This window comes from Salmo salar, chromosome 23 (assembly GCF_965601325.2).
Source record: "Salmo salar chromosome 23, fSalSal1, whole genome shotgun sequence".
NCBI lineage: Eukaryota > Metazoa > Chordata > Actinopteri > Salmoniformes > Salmonidae > Salmo > Salmo salar.
This window is the reverse complement of record NC_138313.1, coordinates 18,910,729-18,931,590: the sequence shown is the minus strand read 5'-3', so window position 1 is coordinate 18,931,590 and position 20,862 is coordinate 18,910,729. Positions and strand designations below refer to the sequence as shown.

Genomic DNA, 20,862 nt, shown 5'->3' with positions numbered 1-20,862 from the left:
TTCTTTCCTGGTAGATACAATGGCACAGCATACTTCCGCTAGACATTTAGGAATGTCCCATCAGCTATCACAAGTAAGATCATTCCGTCAGGGTTTAACCTTGAGGTCATAGTCTACAAATATAAATAATGGTAATTTTAGTGACATTTAGTTGTGATAATTAACTTTTATATAGGAAGTAAATAATTCAATGAAGAAGATGTTGACTTTGAATGTAAAATAATCAAAACATTTGACTGAAGTCCATGTGAGAGGATAAAAATACAGATGGACCCATTAATATTATTAATCATTTACTTTCAATCATGTTTGCTTTGGACTAGAGGTCGGAATGGCCGATTAATTAGGGCCGATTTCACGTTTTCATAACAATCGGAACCGGTATTTTTGGATGCCGATTTGGCCGATTATTATTTTATTTTTTATTTATTTATTACACCTTTATTTAACTAGGCATGTCAGTTAACACGTTCTTATTTTCAATGACGGCCTAGGAACGGTGGGTTAACTGCCTTGTTCAGGGGCAGAACAACAGGTTTTACCTTGTCAGCTCAGGGATTCAATCTTGCAACCTTACGGTTATTAACTAGTCAAACGCTCTAACCACCTGCTTTACATTGCACTCCACGAGGAGCCTGCCTGTTACGCGAATGCAGTAAGAATCCAAGGTAAGTTGCTAGCTAGCATTAAACTTATCTTATAAAAAACAATCAATCAATCATAATCACTAGTTAACTACACATGGTTGATGATATTACTAGTTTATCTAGCCTGTCCTGCGTTGCATATAATTGCTTAGATACATGTTGCTCCAACCATAAACATCAATGCCTTTCTTAAAATCAATACACAAGTATATATTTTTAAACCTGCATATTTAGTTAATATTGCCTGCTAACATTAATTTCTTTTAACTAGGGAAAATGTGTCACTTCTCTTGCAAACAGAGTCAGGGTATATGCAGCAGTTTGGGCCGCCTGGCTCGCTGCGAACTGTGAAGACTATTTCTTCCTAACAAAGACAGCCGACTTCGCCAAACGGGGGATGATTTAACAAAAGCGCATTTGCAAAAAAAGCACAATCGTTGCACGACTGTACCTAACCATAAACATCAATGCCTTTCTTAAAATCAATACACAGAAGTATATATTTTTAAACCTGCATATTTAGCTAAAAGAAATCCAGGTTAGCAGGCAATATTAACCAGGTGAAATTGTGTTACTTCTTGATAGAGCAATCTGACTGAGCGGTGGTAGGCAGCAGCAGGCTCGTAAGCATTCATTCAAACAGCACTTTCGTGCATTTTTCCAGCAGCTCTTCGCTGTGCTTCAAGCATTGCGCTGTTTATGACTTCAAGCCTATCAACTCCCAAGATTAGGCTGGTGTAACCGATGTGAAATGGCTAGCTAGTTAGCGGGGTGCACGCTAATAGCGTTTCAAACGTCACTCACTCTGAGACTTGGAGTAATTGTTCCCCTTGCTCTGCATGGGTAACGCTGCTTCGAGGGTGGCTGTTGTCGATGTGTTCCTGGTTCGAGCCCAGGTAGCAGCGAGGAGAGGGACGGAAGCTATACTGTTACACTGGCAATACTAAAGTGCCTATAAGAACATCCAATAGTCAAAGGCATATGAAATGCAAATCGTATAGAGAGAAATAGTCCTATAATTCCTATAATAATTACAACCTAAAACTTCTTACCTAGGAATATTGAAGACTCATGTTGAAAGGAACCACCAGCTTTCATATGTTCTCATGTTCTGAGCAAGGAACTTAAACGTTATCTTTCTTACATGGCACATATTGCACTTTTACTTTCTTCTCCAACACTTTGTTTTTGCATTATTTAAACCAAATTGAACATGTTTCATTATTTATTTGAGGCTAAATTGATTTTATTGATGTATTATATTAAGTTAAAATAAGTGTTCATTCAGTATTGTTGTAATTGTCATTATTACAAATAAATAAAAAAATCGGCTGATTAATCGGCACCGGCTTTTTTTGGTCCTCCAATAATCAGTATCGGTATCGGCGTTGAAAAATCATAATCGGTCGACCTCTACTTTGGACTACAAGTCAGCATTTCCCAATGTCTGCATCCTATGATGCAACATCATGACTGACTGGTCGATACACATCCTGTGATGAAATCATAAAAAACTTGTAGCCACACCCTTCAGACCTCACAGACACTACAATACAGTGTTCTTTCCTCCTATAGAATTCCGATGTGTCTGCAGGCATTTGTTCCAGCACAGCACTAACACACCAGAGTCAGCTAATAAAGGGGTTGTTCATTAGTTGATTATATGTTGATTATTGATTGATTGATCAATTTAGTTTGAGCACAATGCTCCATGTGTTGGTGGCCTCCTTCCCACCCTCAACTTCAGTTCCATTACATACACCTGGACAAAGAAAGTGAATGGAAATAAAATAATGTCAAAACTAACAGGGGAAAGCACAACTGCTTCTGTTTCATTAAATCACATCAATAGACATTGGATGAGCATCTGGAACACCCACAGTGATCTTTTCCACCCTGCTATTATAGCTGCTACACTGATTTGATTTGAAAAAATATATATAAATCAAAACACACACAGAGTCTTTGTATATTGAACAAAAATATGAAAGCAACATGTAATGTGTTGGTCCCATGTTTCATGAGCTGAAATAAAAGATCCCAGAAATATACACAAAAAGCTTACTTCACTCCAGTTGAATGCACACATTTGTTTACATCCCTGTTAGTGAGCATTTCTTCTTTGCCAAGATAATCAATCCACCTGACAGGTGTGTCTTATCAAGATGCTGATTAAATTGTGCAGGGGACAATAAAAGGTCACTCTAAAATGTGAGGTTATGTCACACAACACAATGCCACAGATGTCTTAAGTTTTGAGGGAGCATGCAATGCTGACTGCAGGAATGTCCACCAGAGCTGTTGCCAGAGATTTGAATGTTCATTTCTCTACCATAAACCCCCTCCAATGTCGTTTTGGAGAATTTGGCAGTACGTCCAACCGGCCTCAAAACCGCAGACCACGTGTGACCTCGCCAGCCCAGGACATCCACATCCAGTTTCTTCACCTGCGGGATCATCTGAAACCAACCACCCAGACAGCTGATGAAAATGTGGGTTTGAACAACCAAAGAATTTCTGCACAAACTGTCAGAAACCGCCACAGGGAAGCTCATCTATGTGCTCGTTGTCCTCACTGCAGTTCGGCATAGTAACTGAGTTCAGTGGGCAAATGCTCACCTTCGATGGCCATTGGCATGTGTGCTTTTCACGGATGAATCCCGGTTTCAACTGTATCGGGCAGATGGCAGAAAGCCTGTATGGCGTCGTGTGGATGAGCAGTTTGCTGATGTCAACGTTGTGAACAGAGTGCCCCATGGTGGCGGTGGGGTTATGCTATGGACAGGCATATTCTACGAACAATGAACACAATTGCATTTTTTCGATGGCAATTTGAATGCACCGAGATACCGTGATGAGAACCTGAGGCCCATTGTCGTGCCATTAATCCGCCACCATCACCTCATGTTTCAGCATAATAATGCACGGCCCCATGTTGCAAGGATCTGTACACAATTCCTGGAAACTGAAAATGGCCAAGTTCTTCCATGGCCTGCATACTCACCAGACTTGTCAACCATTGAGCATGTTTAGGATGCTCTAGATGGATGTGTACGACAGTGTGTTCCGGTTCCCGCCAATATCCAGCAACTTCGCACAGCCATTGAAGAGGAGTGGGACAACATTCCACAGGCCACGATCAACATCCTGATCAACTCTATGCAAAGGAGATGTGTCGCGCTGCATGAGGCCAGCATCCTGGAGTCGCCTCTTCACTGTTGACGTTGAGACTGGTGTTATGCAGGTACTATTTAATGAAGCTGCCAGTTGAGGACTTGTGAGGCATCTGTTTCTCAAACTAGACACTAATGTACTTGTCCTTTTGCTCAGTTGTGCACCGGGGCCTCCCACTCCTCTGTCTATTCTGGTTAGAGCCAGTTTGCGCTGTTGTGTGAAGGGAGTAGTACACAGCGTTGTACAAGATCTTCAGTTTCTAGGCAATTTCTCACATGGAATAGCCTTCATTTCGCAGAACAAGAATAGACTGACGAGTTTCAGAAGAAAGTTATTTGTTTCTGGCCATTTTGAGCCTGTAATCGAACCCACAAATGCTGATACTCCAGATACTCAACTAGTCTAAAGAAGGCAATTTTTATTGCTTCTTTAATCAGAACAACAGTTTTCAGCTGTACTAACATAATTGCAAAAGGGTTTTCTAATGATCAATTAGCCTTTTAAAATGAGAAACTTGGATTAGCTAACACAACGTGCCATTGGAACACAGGAGTGATGGTTGCTGATAATGGGCCTCTGTACGTCTATGTAGATATTCCAATCTGCCATTTCCAGTTACAATAGTCATTTACAACATTAACAATGTTTACACTGTATTTCTGATCAATTTGATGTTATTTTAATGGACAAAATATTTACTTTTCTTTCAAAAACAAGGACATTTCTATGTGACCACAAACTTTTGAATGGTAGTGTACATCTAATTCAGGAATGTGTGTACAACAAACTATTCCATAATTAGATCAACAGGTAAATGGAGTAACAAGTAATCCATAAAAAAATGTGTAATGGAATTATTACTCCATTAATAACCCTATTATTACATTATTGATGCAAATTTACAAAAATCACCACAAAAGGTCACATCTATGTGAGTGTATTAACTCTTTCCCCCTGGGGTTCTACCTTTCCCATTTCCACAACCACAAACTGCATGACATTACAAGTCTTGGTGTGTGTGTGTGTGTGTGTGTGTGTGTGTGTGTGTGTGTGTGTGTGTGTGTGTGTGTGTGTGTGTGTGTGTGTGTGTGTGTGTGTGCGTGTGTGTGTGTGAATAGGACTGGCCACCCCTCCGAATCTGGTTCCTCTCTAGGTTTCTTCCTAGGTTCCTGCCTTTCTAGGGAGTTTTTCTTAGCCACCGTGCTTCTACATCTGCGTTGCTTGCAGTTTGGGGTTTTAGTGTGGGTTTCTGTATAAGCACTTTGTGACATCTGCTGATGTAAAAAGGGCTATAAATGCACAACTACATTTGATTGAGTGATGAGTGAGTAAGTGAGTGAGTGAGTGTGTGTGTGTGTGTGTGTGTGTGTGTGTGTGCGTGCGTGCGTGCGTGCGTGCGTGCGTGCGTGCGTGCGTCTGCCCGCATGCGTGTTATGCGCACATGTTAACAGTATAACAGTGTAACTAACGCCTACCCATTCAGATATTTGAGAGGAAATATATAGCCATGCCTCCTCTCACCATTACATATTATTTGCCCTCTTATGTAATTTCCCTTTTTACTATTCACAGTAAATGAAAGATGTTCTCAGGAAATAGACTTGTGAAAGAGTGTAGCTGTGAGTAAACACTGAAGATTATATTAAGGTGGGCAAACAGACACTTCTCTCTTAACATCTGCTCTGTCACGTCCTGACCAGTGAAAAGGGTCATTTGCCATAGTAGAATGGTCAGGGCGTGGCAGGGGGGTTGTTTTGTGTGTTTTGGGGGTTTTGGGTTCAAGGGGAATTTGTTCTAGTTTTCATTTTCTATGCTTCGTTTTCCATGTTTGGCCGAGTATGGTTTCCAATCAGAGGCAGGTGTCTTTTGTTGTCTTTGATTGGAAGCCATACTTAGGCAGCCTGTTTTCCTTTGGGTTTTGTGGGTGGTTGTTTTCCCTATAGTCTGAGTACCTTACGGAACTGTTGGCTGTCGTTTGGTTGTTTTTGTTGAAGTGTCATCATTTAATAAAGTAAGAATGAGCACTCTACACGCTGCACCTTGGTCTGTTCACTTTGACGTCTGTGACATGCTCCTTAACATGCAATGTCTTTAGAGGGAATTATTATCGTGTTTAATCAGCAAGATGTGTCTTCATAAAGTGTGCTATTGTAATATATCTGTATATATCCTAAATATTAGGAAATATTTTAAAAAAAATACAAAATTTGGAAACATTTGTAATATGAATTTTACAGGAATGTAAATATCCATAAGTCAAAGACATTACGTCCTAGGGGAGTTTCGGTAAGCTGTGCCAAGGCATCTAGGGGCCTGCACCAGCACACCCCAAACGTCACCATAACACACCTCTCTTGAGACGCTAAATACCTGCCCAGGATGGGGCCTGGAATGTTTACTAAGACCATACGGTCTACATCTAATTCCAAGGAGGAATCGCTGTCAATTATGTGAAGATGCCCAAACTATTACTTTCAAAGATTCGGATCTATGAATTGAAGGATATACCGCAAAATAGAACACAGAGAAGAAGGTAAGTTAAATTATCTATCTAGGAAAGGGACCTTTATAGGCAGTTCATGATACATTTCTGTTATCATAATAGATCGGATGATAATGCATACTACTTCCACAGGATCGATATCCTTCTAAGCAGAAAAAGACAGAAAAAAGACATCCAGTGTATTCTGGCACAAAAGATAAATGATGAGTCCTTTTCTACAAAAATCAAGTAATTATGGCAACAGTGGAGACTATTTCACAACAGTAACATGTCAAATAGTTTACTTAGTAATATTGACTTACAAAACCCATATAATCCCCCCCTTTTTTTCAATCTTTTTAAGTCAAGAGGACAATAGAAAAATCCAGCCAACTCTTGAGACCTTGAAGGATGAAAGTAATGACAACTGTTTTAACTATGTTGGCCCAGAGTACATTCATTATCATCAATAGTACAGTCTTTTTAATTTAATTTTTTAATTTTAATTTTATCTTTATTTAATTAGGCAAGTCAGTTAAGAACAAATTCTTATTTTCAATGACGGCCTAGGAACAGTGGGTTAACTGCCTTGTTCTGATTAGACCACCTTCTGACTTTAGCATTAATAATCCCCCAGGGTGCCTTGCAGCCTTCCGAGCCTTCCTGCAGTCCGAATTCAGTGAGGAGAATATTGAATTTTGGCTAGCATGCATAGACTACAGAAGGACCACCTCACCGGCTGACCTGTCCTGGAAAGCAACAGAGATCTACCAGGAGTTCCTCCATCCCTAGGCGTGGAGAGAGGTCAGTTAGTCAGGCTATGCATCAGCATTCACCTTGGCAGTATCTGGATGCAGTTATCCAAAATACTAACATAATATAAGCTAAAGTAGCAGATATAGGTATAATTCCTACGGTGACTATGTAATTCCATGTACTTTGCTGATGTGGGAAATTGACTATTTGAAAGATAACTTAGCCTATCATTAGAATAATTTCACAAGCACTGAAACTTTCTGACGTGATAAAATCCCTCCTTCAAAAATACAGATAACACGCCGTTGGGACAAGATATGATTTCAACAAGCTCACGCAGTGAATGAATGAATTGGCAAGCTTAGGGTGGAAAGGTGACCATATCGCTCAGCTCAGGCTTTTCATAACATTAGCTTCACAACTGTGTGTAGAACTTTCCTTTGGCACTCATTGTAATGGTTTGTGTTTCCCCTCTACAGATCAACGTTGACCACCACATCCATGAGAAGATCAACAGGTACATGAAAGCTCCTGGTCTGTGCTGCTTTGACGAGGCAGTGAGACACGTGTACAAACTGATGGAGAGCGACTCGTACTCCAGGTTCCTCAGATCAGACGCCTACCTGGGGCTCAGACGCAAAGCCAGGACCTTCTGGTCGACGTTAGGGGTCAAGAGTTTGTGAATCAAGATTCACCAAGTCCAAACAAGGAGGATTCCAAACGAGTCATGGAAACATGAGACTATAGATCCTAAGGATAGAACTGGAAGATCCCCACAGGAAGTGACACATAATGACCACAGGAAATTACTTGGAGAAGAAGAAATGCGTATAGAGTATGGAGAAGCATTGAGAGTTAGAGATGAGTGATGTGTGGTGATGAGTAGTGTCAAAGTGCTAAACAGTACATTTATTCAAACATCTAGACTGACTGATGCATCAAAAGTGGCATTGGCCTAAAAAATGTGCATCTAGGGAATAGTTTTAGGTAAGAACAGAAGGTACAGAATGTCTAAATGGAAGGACAAACATTACAAATGGTTACAGAAATGCAGAACTAAAAGGCTTTTAAGTATTACATTAAAGCGTTATTTGTTTTGACACCCATGATATGGATCTGTCAGCAATATGTTATTCATTTAGCTCTTAATACTAATATAGCATGGATGGACCCTGTCAGTTTAAATATACAGTATACTTACATAAGTCAGGATGTAAACGTTGTCAGAGTGAAGGGTTATCTTTAATTTGTCCTGTGACACTGAGTAATCGCGTGTGGTCGGTGGGCAGGGAAAATCTTTGAAAATAATTTTCCACAGCCTGCTGACTGTAAGTCTGTTGTGATCACATGTCAGCTGTCTCAGCTAATTGCCCAGAGCCAGCCCAGCGACGATGTATTGAAGCTGGAAAAAATTTGCCCTGTTACCGTTGACCCCACTCTATAGATGGCTCTATTTCTCAAAGTTGTGCCTTAAAAAGGTAATCTGGACGGCTCTAAGAATAACTGAGTTTGACCCAGACCTCCCACCAGTGGATTGAAGTCAGTGGATGCTCTGATGCATGACAAATTGGCCTGAATGTGTCCCCTTGTTAGGGAAGTAATCTCATCACCAAGGAACAACTGTTCTGTGATGACTTTTAGCATCAGCATGGCACACAATGGACAAATGTCTGGAGGCTAGCGCAGCATGATCTTCAATTGAGCATTGCACAATGATTATGAGATGAACTCAATGTTATTACTACATACAAGGTTATAAATAGACCCCAGGAAGAGTAGCTGCTGCTTCAGCAACAGCTAATGGGGATCCTAATAAAATACTAAATACTTATAGCAGTCTTCAAAGGGAATGTTTTATGTGAGAGTTGATATTTTCAAAGAGGACTATTGGGTAGAGGGAAGACCAGACAATAGCAACTTCTATTGCTATTTTTTGCTCGGTAAGTCAATAGTATGGTATAATATATTAAATTAAACAACATTTTGTTTAATAAATAAAAAAGGGGGGGGGGGAGTTGGTATGAAGGGATATTCTTGCTAGATGACAGAGATCTCACCCCTCCTGCATCACGACAACATCACACCACTTTGTCCTTCACACAGAGTCTGACGCTGTTTTCCTTTGTCCCAAACGGTTGCCATGACAGCCGAGGGGAAGTGAGTAATGTGCAGTGTATTTCTGATACTGTCTGAGTTACTCAATACCGTCACTCAGGAACTTCTAGAATGGATACTGTTCATATTGATGTAAAGCAGAAGTAGAAAGGAGATTCAGCAACTCTTGGAGGACAATGTAATTCAATTTTAAAAAAGCATATTTATGGTGTCAACCACACAGGTGATTGTGGTGTGTTCGTTTAAACCTTTACTGTATGATGTAATGGTAGTTGTGTGGTGGTGTGGAATTGAGGGCACAAGGCAGATTAACTATAAGTGGACATGTTTTGGTGTCACTTGGTTGTGCTTGACTACTTGTGGCCATCTTTGGGTAAGTTGAGGAGAACCACATCAGTTACTGTGCAGAATGACAAAGGACAGGTCATTGGAAATTGCTGCCTATAGTCACATTGGCCATGAGGTGTCTATATGACTCTGGCTAATGTATGCAAAGGCTATAAACCCACAATCTACAAACTAAACAACTGACTGCCTATATTGGATTTAATCATCATATCTTTTAGTAAAGATACACCTTGCCGCTGGATACAGTATAAGAAATTAAACATCCCAATGACATTTCAACAGGGTACCGAAACACACACCAAGCAAAGGTCATGATTTGCCTATCACTGTCACTGTCTCTGTCATTTGCATCTTAGCAGCCCAGACAAAAAATATTGTGGCCATAAAGAGCACACTCTGAACGAGGAGCAGTTAGGCTGCCTGGAAAACCGGACAAAGAGAGAGAGAGAAAGCGAGAGAGGGGTATCTATCGAGAGAGACGAGAGAGAGGGAGAGAGAGCATGACACAGAGGTTGAAAGAGAGTGTCGCAAAAAGACAGAGAGCGCATGTCACCGAGAGAGAGAGAGAGAGAGAGAGAGAGAGAGCGTAGGGGCTTCCTCTCTTGCTACGGTTCACTGGGCTGAGTCTGTGTTTCACCTTCCAGCCCTGCATATAAAGGCCTGAGGTGGAGGGAGACCCCTCTATACAGAGAGTGATTCACCCCAACATGAGCAGCAGCAGGGGACAGAGAGTGTGGAGTTAAAACATGCCCAGCCTAATCATCACAGAGACACTGATACAAACACAGCACTTCAATATGGAGCAGGACGACAGGAGGAGGAACAAGAACTTGTGAGTGTAGCTTATAGCTTTTTTATACTCTCAACAGCTGCCGATTTCGGGAAAATGTATTGTGGAGCTTATGTATATTTTGTCAATATTAGGCTATATATTCAATGTACTCTCATAATACTATGGATGTGTCATATACTTTCTAAATACTAAAATGCTTGTACAAATGTATTAGCGTCATACTACATACTTTAGGCCACGCATTGTATATTAACACTGCATATGTTTTACTAAACCTGTAAATACCTTCTACCAAGATACTACATACTGAGATGTCCTTATACAGCAATGGGATAAGTTGTTTTATGAGACGATCATGACCGTTATTTTTTTCTCTCCATAGGGGAAAGAACTTTATGTGCCGACTACAATGCATGTTCTCACATTCATCCACCTCTGAGAGGTAAGGATTCTTACCCTTCCTTACTCTGTTACTCTGTGTTGATCCTAATGGTTGTTATTATTATTATTATTATATTATTTTAAATGTATATATACACATTTAAAATAATATAATAATAATATATAAAACATATATTACATATATTGTATTGTTCAAAATCAAATACCATTTATGTTGTAGTGGCCATCTATGGTAGTGTGTGTGAATTCAAATTAAACTTCAGAAAGCAGGCACGCACGCACACAGGCACACACACACGCACCCATGTGCGGCTATAATTGTTTCCTAATTCTGTTGGTTCTATGTGCCCTTTTGCCCTCACATCAAATACCAGTTTTATTTTTACCCAGATTTGATTTTAGTTGAGTAATCACCACACATTTTCTTCCTAGCAGGCTAAGTTTAGAAGATACCCAACAATGGTCTCAGTCACTGGAGAGACTCCTCGAGTCTAAATGTGAGTTTCACTTTATCAGACGATCAAAATAGTTCAAGATAAATAGCTAAATTAGATAAAATATCTAACTGAAAACAGCAAGATAGAAATGTTGAACAAAAACAGCACGTGTTTCCAGGCTTGGGGCTGTATCATTGTTTCATGTCTTGGTGTGTTTTTATTCTTCCCCACAGATGGACTGGCAACCTTCAGAACCTTTCTGAAGTCTGAATTCAGCGATGAGAACATTGAGTTCTGGCTGACGTGTGAGGAGTACAAGAAAATCAAGTCTTCATTCAGAATGTCATCGAAGGCCAAAAAAATCTATGAGCATTTCATAAAGGCTGAGGCTCCTAAAGAGGTACGACTGTTACAGTACAGTATGTATTACAGAACATGGCTACATGCTAGAGATTCAAATAGCTGCAGTGACATTTCTACAGAAAGCAACCCTGCATTTGAAGTCTTTGTAACCTCATTGATGTTTCAATGTATTTCATCAACATCATCTGGTTAATAAACCCCCCTCAAATGTTTATTTCCAAACATGCTATATGAAATCCATCTGTACTTCGTAAATCTAAATGAATCTTTCTCTTGTTCCAGATAAACATTGACTACCACACGAGGGAGCAGATCAAGAGGGCCGTGAAGAATCCGACACTCCAGTGCTTTGACGATGCCCAGAAGATTGTCTATGGGCTGATGGAGAGAGACTCGTACCCTCGCTTTCTGCGCTCAGACATTTACCGATCCCTCCTGGATTCCCTCGCCGCTGACGCCGTAAAGGGCTAATAGGAGCGGATTAGACAACAGGAGAACATGACAACAGTAACTGGAATGTTTGGGGTTCTACAGGATGGAAGGCTGACCAAGCATAGAGAGACTGACAGGCCTGTGTCCCTACAAACCATGGTCGCCACAACACAGGACCACACCCTGAAACACTGCAAGTGGGATTCGCCAAGAGAAAAAGAAAGAAGGAAAGAAAGAGAAGGAAAGGCAGAGAGGATATGAGGAATGCTACAGAGCTGCGATTGCACTGGATGCTGCTGTCTTATCTGTAACTCTAGGAGTGACATCATATCATAGGTGATTAGATCGTTTTTGACAGTGAATGAATCACAGAGTGAATGACGATCGAACTGAAACACAACGTCAGCAACCATGCAGTCCCCACTCAACCGGAGGTGCTTCCTGTCCTAAAAAGATGGAGAAGAGATTGTATGTGTGTGTTTGTGTGTGTATGTGCGCAACAGGATGCCTATGATACTGTGATAAGATATGAGATGCAAGGTGGACTTTCACTAGCAATACTAAAGTACGTGATCTGGAGTGAAACAAAGGAGAGAGCACGCATACAATGGATACCGGCCCAAAATACTATACTGTCCTTAATAATATTCACATTTTGTCTCTAAATTCAAACCAGTTTTTTGAAAGGCGGTTGAATCTTTAGATTTGCAAGGCAGCTAAAGACTTCTTACACTGTCTATCATTGAATAATTACCCATTTAGAAGTAGAGGTTAAGTTGTGTGAGTGCAATTGTAGACAGAAGGATAGCCTATGTCTCACTTTGTATATTGAACTTTGAACTCCTACTTCTCTGATGCAGAATATTTTTTGATTGCTTACAAAGAAAGCACAATACAATGTTGATAAAATTAAGATTAGAATGTTGTACTATTTATTACACAGTCACTGTTAGGATGCTGACTTTTGCAATGTTTGTAAAAATGTTCACAATTAGATTATTAAATTACATTAAATTATTAAATTATTTGCAGACAAAATATTTCTTGTCAATCACTCTCTTCTGGCTTATTCTCAATTAACAACTAAATTTAAAAAAAAAAACATTTCACTTTGCGATTGCCCCTGTATGTGTAAGCCCTTAGATCGCAATATCTACAAAGCTAGCATATGGAATTGATTCAAGACAGTCAGAAGCTTCAGAAGCCCATTTTATGGAATAGGCACAAACTTTAGCTCGGCAGAAAGAGGGGATTGAGCTGCAGCCATTACAAGAAACGGTAAGTCTCTAGCTTGAACACATGGGGAGCTATTCAATTTTCAAAATGACGTCACCGTGTGATGCATGGGTGCATCATACGATTCTATGGGGTGCTTTAACCCTAAAAGTCTCAAGATCATAGCAAAAATTGGCTTTTCATTTATCTGACTTTCATTTATCTACATTAGACTCACTATGAATTGTTTTACCATTTTCTTTTCCGGACAACCAGGGCTACAAGTAAAACACAAAACATTTTGACATAAACAATTGCATTCATGAGTTTAATTGATGAATGTAAAGAAAAAAAGGTTCACCAATGCGAAAACCTGGTAAAAATGTATTTATATGAATGCTGTAAGTACAGAAATAGTTTGCTCATTGGAAAACGAATATCCAACTAGTCAGTGATATTTGTGTGAAGTTTGGAGTGTGACAGCAACTATGTGAGCTTATTATAGTATTAGAGACACTATGTTCTGGGATTTCCTATGATCTTCTATGTAGAAGAACCCCTTACCTTCTAACAACTATTGTGTAACTTTTCATAGATAGCTTTTAATAGTTTGTTGCTCAAACCGTGTCCTTTTTACTGGGCCCCTTCAGGATCACCCTTGTATCACAAACACCGCTCTAGCTCGGCCCCCCTTAATCACACAGACTAATGGTTGGTATCAATGGATGCAAAAGAATAGATGAATCCATTGGTATAACCTGGAAGTATGTAACACATAATGTTTTAAAGGGGTTAGAAGTACAAAACACACATGGTGGGACTGTAGGAGTTCAAGTTCACAGCTCAGTACAGATGAAATGTCTCAAGATTCCATGATTTCTTACTACAATGTTTTACCAGCGAAACATAAGTATAACATAACCATTCCATTAAAAGTGGTATACAATTATAATTGTGTGGCAATAGTATTAACAAATAAATGACACTTAAATTTGATCCCTTGACACACCTTATTCAAATATATACATGGGAAGTAGTGAGAGGGCTATTACCACAAAGAAAATCACGTGACAGCATGATGAGTTTGAGTACACTTGATGGTCTTGAATGTACATAAAATCCTCTCAATGTACAAAAATACTATATTTCAATAACAAGATAAGCTACATGACCAAAACTATGTGGACACCTGCTTGTTGAACATCTCATTCCAAAATCATCGGCATTAATATGGATTTGGTCCCCCCTTTGCTGCCTTAACAGCATCCACTCTTCTGGAAAGGTTTTCCACTAGATGTTGGAACATTACTGCAGGGACTTGCTTCAATTCAGCCACAAGAGCATTAGTGAGGTCGTCCATCGGACTGCCAGATGGTGATGCATGTCACGTCCTAACCAGGAAGGGGTATTTTTGTTATTGTAATTTGTAATTATTGTAACAGCTGTACACCGTTGTTGCTGATTGAGAGTCATACTTAGGTAGCTCTGTTTTCACCTGTCCCTTGTGGGAAGTTGTTTTTGCATTGCTGTGTGTAGCCTGCATTACTGTGCGTTCGTGCGTTTTCTTGTTTTGTGTTTTCAGTGTTCTAATTAAAAGTAAAAATGAGCACTCAACCCGTTGCGCCTTGGTCCATTTCATACGACAACCGTTACAGAACTTCCCACCACCAACGGACCAAGCAGCGGGCCCAGGAGGAGGAAGGATCCTGGGCCAGGGAGAGAAGGGAGTGGAGGACATTTTGGACATGGGAGGAGGTAATGGCAGGGGACAAGACCCTGCCATGGAGACAGGTGGCAACAGCGAGGGAGGAACGGCGAAAGTGGAGCGAAGACCGGGACTGTTATATTGGTACACAACTAACATTTAAGCCTGAGAGGCAGACCCAATCATTTTTTGGGGGGGGGGGGCACACGGGTAGTTTGGCTGGGCCAGGGTTAAGCCCCAAGCCAACTCCCCGTGCTTACCGGAGGCAGCATGTTACTGGTCAGGTCCCGTGCTATGGGGTGATGCGCACGGCGGCGAGGCCGAGCATGGCGCTCGAGACCGCCAGTGCGCCTTCACGGCCCAGTGTATCCTGTTCCCACTCCTCGCACCAGCCCTGAGGTGCGTGTATCCAGTCTGGCCTATCCAAAGCCAGACCCACGCACCAGGCTTCCTGTGCATTAGCCCAGTCCAACTCGTCCTGTTCCTACTCCTCGCACTAGCCTTGGGGTCGGTGTATCCAGTCTGGTACCTACACTACCAGCCCCACGCACCAGGCCTCCAGTGCGTCAGCCCAGTCCAGCTCGTCCTACTCCTGCTCCTCGCACTAGCCCTGAGGTGCGTGTTTCCAGTCTGGTACCTCCAGTATCAGCCCCACGCACCAGGCCTCCAGTGCGTCAGCCCAGTCCAACTCGTCCTGTTCCTGCTCCTCGCACTAGCCTTGGGGTGCGTGTCTCCAGTCTGGTATCTCCACTACCAGCCCCACGCATCAGGCTTTCAGTGCGCAGTCCCCGTCCAGAGCTTCCGACGACAGTACCCCGTCCAGAGCTTCCGGCAATAGTGCCCCGTCCAATGTGTCCGGCAACAGTGCCCCCTCCAGAGTGTCTGGAAACAGTGCCCCGTCCAGAGTGTCTGGTGACAGTGCCCCGTCTAGAGACGGCCCACAGTCCGGAACCGAGTGAGACGGCCCACAGTCCGGAACCGAGTGAGACGGACCACAGTCCGGAACCGAGTGAGACGGCCCACAGTCCGGAACCGAGTGAGACAGCCCACAGTCCAGAATCGAGTGAGACGGCTTACAGTCCGGAACCGAGTGAGACGGCCTACAGTCCGGAACCAGCGCAGCCAGAATCGCCCTACAGTCCGGAGCTCCCAGAGTCGCCCTACAGTCCGGAGCTCCCAGAGTCGCACTACAGTCCGGAGCTCCCAGAGTCGCCCTTCTGCCCGAGGTATACAGCGAAGCGCTTCAGCCCGAGGTCTACAGCGACGTGCTTCAGCCCGAGGTATTCAGCGGGGGAGGACAGGTTAGGTGGGGGACTAAGGCCAGAGCCTGAGCCACCGCCACAGTAGGAGGATTGGGGACGGGGGGGGGTGTAGCACGGGAACCGTCGGTGACGGCAGCCACCCTCCCTTCCCTCCCTTTAGTTTGGGGGGTTTATTTTTGTGTTTATTTTTTTGTGTGAGATGCATCCGTGGTCTGCACCTTTGGGGGGGGGGGGGGGTACTGTCACGTCCTGACCAATAAGGGGTTATTTGTTATTGTAGTTTGGTCAGGACGTGGCAGGGGGGTGTTTGTTTTATGTGGTTCGGGGTGTGTTGATATATGTGTTTATGTAGAGGGGTGTTTGTTTAGAGTATTCCGGGGGTTTGGTTATGTTCTATGTTTTGTATTTCTATGTTCTAACTATGTTGTGTGTTTCTTTGTGTTGGCCTGGTATGGCTCTCAATCAGGAACAGCTGTACATCGTTGTTGCTGATTGAGAGTCATACTTAGGTAGCCCTGTTTTCACCTGTCCCTTGTGGGAAGTTGTTTTTGCATTGCTGTGTGTAGCCTGCATTACTGTGCGTTCGTGCATTTTCTTGTTTTGTGTTTTCAGTGTTCTAATTAAAAGTAAAAATGAGCACTCAACCCGCTGCGCCTTGGTCCATTTCATACGACGACCGTTACAACGCATGACTCATCACTCCAGAGAACATGTTTCCACTGCTCCAGAGTCCAATGGCGGCGAGCTTTACACCACTCCAGCCGATGCTTGGCATTGCACATGGTGAACTTAGGCTTGTGTGAGGCTGCTCGGCCATCGAAACTGATTTCATTAAGATCCCGATGAACAGTTCTTGTGCTGACGTTGCTTCCAGAGGCAGTTTGGAACTCGGTAGTGAGTGTTGCAACCGAAAGCAGACTTGGCAGTCCATTTCTGTGAGCCTCTGTGGCCTACCACTTTGTGGCTGTCGTTGTTGCTCCTAGACCTTTCCACTTCACAATAGCAGCACTTACAGTTGACCAGGGCAGCTCTAGCAGGGCAGAAATTTGACGAACTGACTTGTTGGAAAGGTGGCATCCTATGACGGTGCCAAGTTGAAAGTCACTGAGCTCTTCAGTAAGGCCATTCTAGTGGCAATGTTTGTCTATAGAGATTGCATGGCTGTGTGATTGATTTTATATACCTATCACCATGGGTGTGGCTGAAATAGCCAAATCCACTAATTTGAATGGGTGTCCACATACTTCTGTAAATATCGTGTGTTTCTTCATCATTGTGGTTAGATGTTCCTTCATGCTTTTGTTATTTATTTGAAAGACACATCTGCTTTCTTATTTATAAGGTTTTATTTCTACATAGTGAATAACAGAAAAAGGAAGGTGTGAGTTTCAGTTTTTAACGACAAGGGGGTTTATGAGAAGTAATGTGTTATTACAGTAAATTGAAAGTCAAATAAACAATATGTGGCAAGAGACAATGACCCTTGAGATATTAAGAACCATGACATTGCAAATGAAGGTGTTTCATCTCAATAACAGTGGGCCCTCCTCATCTGACAAAGACCTTCATGGCTGTTTCTCTCTGCTGTATGTTACAAACAAGGTCTCTGTACATGATGAATTCTCCATTTGTTAGCATTTATACTGTCCAAGGTATGGCCCTCACCTAAACTGTTTTAGAGGCCCTCATGCAAACTACTTTACAAAGTCCCCAAAAATGTTGTTATTTTGCATTGCTTGAAGTGGTTTGGAATGTGTTTAAAGGGTTTTAAGTGATCCATCACATGCATTGCACATTGCTACCACTGCCATGTTTGCCAAGTTGTACAGTACACAGTCGCTTTAAAGGGAAGGTTCAATAATTTTGAATCTTATATTGTTTTTGTGCATCTCTGAGTGATGTTCTATCGATTCCCTAGGTCATTTCATGTTTTCATGTGTATCTGAGTTACTGGCATTCATGCAGGTGTAACCGATGTGAAATGGCTAGTTAGTTAGTGGGGTGCGCGCTAATAGCGTTTCAATCGGTGACGTCACTCGCTCTGACACCTTGAAGTAGTTGTTCCCCTTGCTCTGCAAGGGCCGCGGCTTTTGTGGAGCGATGGGTAACGATGCTTCGAGGGTGACTGTTGTCTTTGTGCAGAGGGTCCCTGGTTCGAGCCCAGGTAGGGGCAAGGAGAGGGACGGAAGCAAAACTGTTACATTGATGCTGTTGACCAGGATCACTGGTTGCTGCGGAAAAGGAGGTCAAGAGGGGGATGAGTGTAACCGATGTGAAATGGCTAGTTAGTTAGCGGGGTGCGAGCTAACAGCGTTTCAATCGGTGACGTCACTTGCTCTGAGACCTTGAAGTAGTAATTCCCCTTGCTCTGCAAGGGCCGCGGCTTTTGTGGAGCGATGGGTAACGATTCTTCAAGGGTGACTGTTGTCTGTGTGCAAAGGGTCCCTGGTTCGAGCCCAAGGAGAGGGAAGGAAGCTAATCTGTTACACAGGCAGAAATCCGTCCGGTATGGCGTAGCACCGTGATAAAGTCGCTCTCACCACACTGGAAGTTAATAGGAATATGACTTTTAGATAATGAAAACGTCTATCATACATGTCAGATTTCAATACTGATCGCATCGATGTCATAACTCGGGAGGATGTCTTCTCTCGAAATGAGCCATTGATAATATTTGTGCGATATTCCTACCTTGAGAAATGTGTCATTTAAGGGAAGGTCTAGCACATTTTTCCTATATGTCTGCCTCTTTAGTCCAGTGTACATTGCAATGAATGCATAACGCCCCACCCAGCAGACTGTCGACCAATCGCGTTCACGTTGTCATGCTGCGTCAAGCAGTTGCTAAACTCATTTTAACTCAATCCCTTCTCAATGTCAGTGTATACTGTATGTTGAGTAATGTGCCTATTTTCCTTAAAAGTATGTAATGTCACGTTTCCAAAGCTATACGATACAACAAATAGTAAGTTAATTATCTCACATCTCAGAATTCTTTTTTTATGTCATTCTTGTTGACGAGATTTGTGCTAATGTTAGGTTTTTGAGCTAGCGCCCAATAGACTCCCATTCACTCCTGGAAGGACAGTGCTCCTTGTGCCAGAATCGCCCAGAATGCACCGCTCGGACCAATGATGTAGCATGGGCAACATTTCCCATCTCCTCAAAAGTACTGTATATCTGCCGTTGCGAGTAATTTGAAGAACGTCGCTTTTATTTACCCTCAGAAACAACACAACAAAACACGCACATGCTGCAAGAGCACAACTTGTACTTTCGAACTCTGGGATGCTTAGGAATCCTAGTTGGGGACAAAATATGCTTCAGTGCTGGGAATTACCTGCTACTACTACGTAAAGCTTTTTGGAAGCATTAGTCTTGGTGGAAACTTGGCTCTGCTCCTTATTCTCCTCTGAACAATCAGCTGCTAACACACTGTCTGCACATCATAATAAACAGAACAGACCAGCCCCCTCTCTGTTTTATGGTCCTCAGCAGGCCTGGAGATTTACCTGCTAGTGCCAATTCACAATGAGAATAAAGACACAGAGATGCAGACGTACTGTACTAATAATGATCTAGTACAAAAATACCAAAGTGTTGGCTGCATGGCCTCTGCTCAAAGTTTGTCAAAGATGGATGGATGAATGGAGACTGTGAGAGTTGACTGACTCCTACAGTATTAGGAAAGATTATGTACATGTGACAGTTATTTTAAGGAAAACAGACCCCTCACCAAAATCAAAACGGCAGTCAAGCAAATCAACAGGGATGTAGTTTCTTAATGTGACTAATGTCTTTCATCTGATCAGTTGAGTACATTATGCCTGGGCAGGATAATATGTGCCTTCAGAAGGTGTTCACACCCGTTGACCTTTTCCACATTTTGTTGTGTTACAAAGTGGGATTAAAATTGATTCATTTTTTGTTTTTTGTCAACGTTCAACAGAAAATATTATTGAAAAAGAAAGCACTAATATATTTTGATTAGATAAGTATTCAACCCCTTGAGTGAAAACGTGTTATTATCACCTTTGGCAGTGATTACAGCTGTGAGTCTTTCTAGGTAAGTCTCTAAGAGCTTTGCAAACCTTGATTGTACAAAATTTGCCCATTATTCTTTGAAAACATTTTTCAAGCTCTGTCAAGTTGTGCCATAGATTTTCAAGCCGATTTAAGTCAAAACTGTAACTAGGCCACTCAGGAACATTCAAGGTGGTCATACTCCAGTGTATATTTGACCTTCCGTTTCAGGTTATTGTCATGCTGAAAGGTGGATTTGTCTGCCACTGTCTGTTGGAAAGCATACTGAAACAGGTTTTCCTCTAGGACTTTGCCTGTCCTTAGCGCTATTCCTTTTCTTTGATCCTAAAAAAAACTCCCATGACATGATGCAGCCAGCACCATGCTTGAAAATATGAAGAGTGGTACTTAGTGATGTGTTGTGTTGGACCTGCCCCAAACATAATGCTTTGTATTCAGGAGAAAAAGTTAATTTCTTTGTCACATTTTTTTAGTATTACTTTAGTGCCTTATTGTATTTTTTTTTGTTGCATGTCTTGGAATTTGTATTCTGTACAGACTTCCTTCTGTTCACTCTGTCATTTAGGTTAGTATTGTGGAGTAACTACAATGTGTCACTGGTGTAGAGAGTAGGCAGGAGGCAGTCGCAGGTTTTTATTTAAGCATCATAGATCAACGCGGGACAAAACCCAAATGCTGTTGTGCTCA

General features: G+C 42.0%; 2 protein-coding genes across 4 annotated transcripts; both read left to right on the top strand.

Moving 5' to 3' along the window:
* Positions 1 to 1,724: 1,724 nt before the first annotated feature.
* LOC106584152 (regulator of G-protein signaling 4) lies at positions 1,725 to 8,168 on the top strand. Its single transcript, XM_082967854.1, is given in 5 exon segments — positions 1,725 to 6,354; positions 6,457 to 6,567; positions 6,683 to 6,720; positions 6,941 to 7,092; positions 7,539 to 8,168. Coding segments are annotated over 5 exon segments (582 nt in total). The 5' UTR covers positions 1,725 to 6,277; the 3' UTR covers positions 7,743 to 8,168.
* A 1,899-nt stretch (positions 8,169 to 10,067) lies between these two features.
* On the top strand, positions 10,068 to 12,987 carry LOC106584150 (regulator of G-protein signaling 1). Of its 3 annotated transcripts, none has more exons than XM_014169071.3 (5): positions 10,068 to 10,354; positions 10,698 to 10,757; positions 11,153 to 11,214; positions 11,388 to 11,554; positions 11,800 to 12,987. In XM_014169071.3, the coding sequence occupies exons 1-5, from the start codon at positions 10,269 to 10,271 to the stop codon at positions 11,986 to 11,988; spliced, it is 564 nt and encodes a 187-aa protein (XP_014024546.1). In that variant the 5' UTR covers positions 10,068 to 10,268; the 3' UTR covers positions 11,989 to 12,987. The 3 variants fall into 3 exon arrangements, with proteins under 3 accessions (XP_014024546.1, XP_045562234.1, XP_014024547.1); XM_045706278.2 differs by having other exon boundaries at positions 10,105 to 10,354; positions 11,150 to 11,214; XM_014169072.3 differs by lacking the exon at positions 11,153 to 11,214 and having other exon boundaries at positions 10,171 to 10,354.
* The last annotated feature ends 7,875 nt before the right edge of the window (positions 12,988 to 20,862 follow it).

Excerpts from the sequence above, each read along its gene's own strand:
- LOC106584150 (XM_045706278.2), top strand. The coding sequence starts at position 10,269 with ATGCCCAGCCTAATCATCACAGAGACACTGATACAAACACAGCACTTC. Across the intron at positions 10,758-11,149 it reads CATTCATCCACCTCTGAGAG|CAGGCTAAGTTTAGAAGATA; the intron begins GTAAGGATTCTT and ends TTTTCTTCCTAG. Across the intron at positions 11,215-11,387 it reads GAGACTCCTCGAGTCTAAAT|ATGGACTGGCAACCTTCAGA; the intron begins GTGAGTTTCACT and ends TCTTCCCCACAG.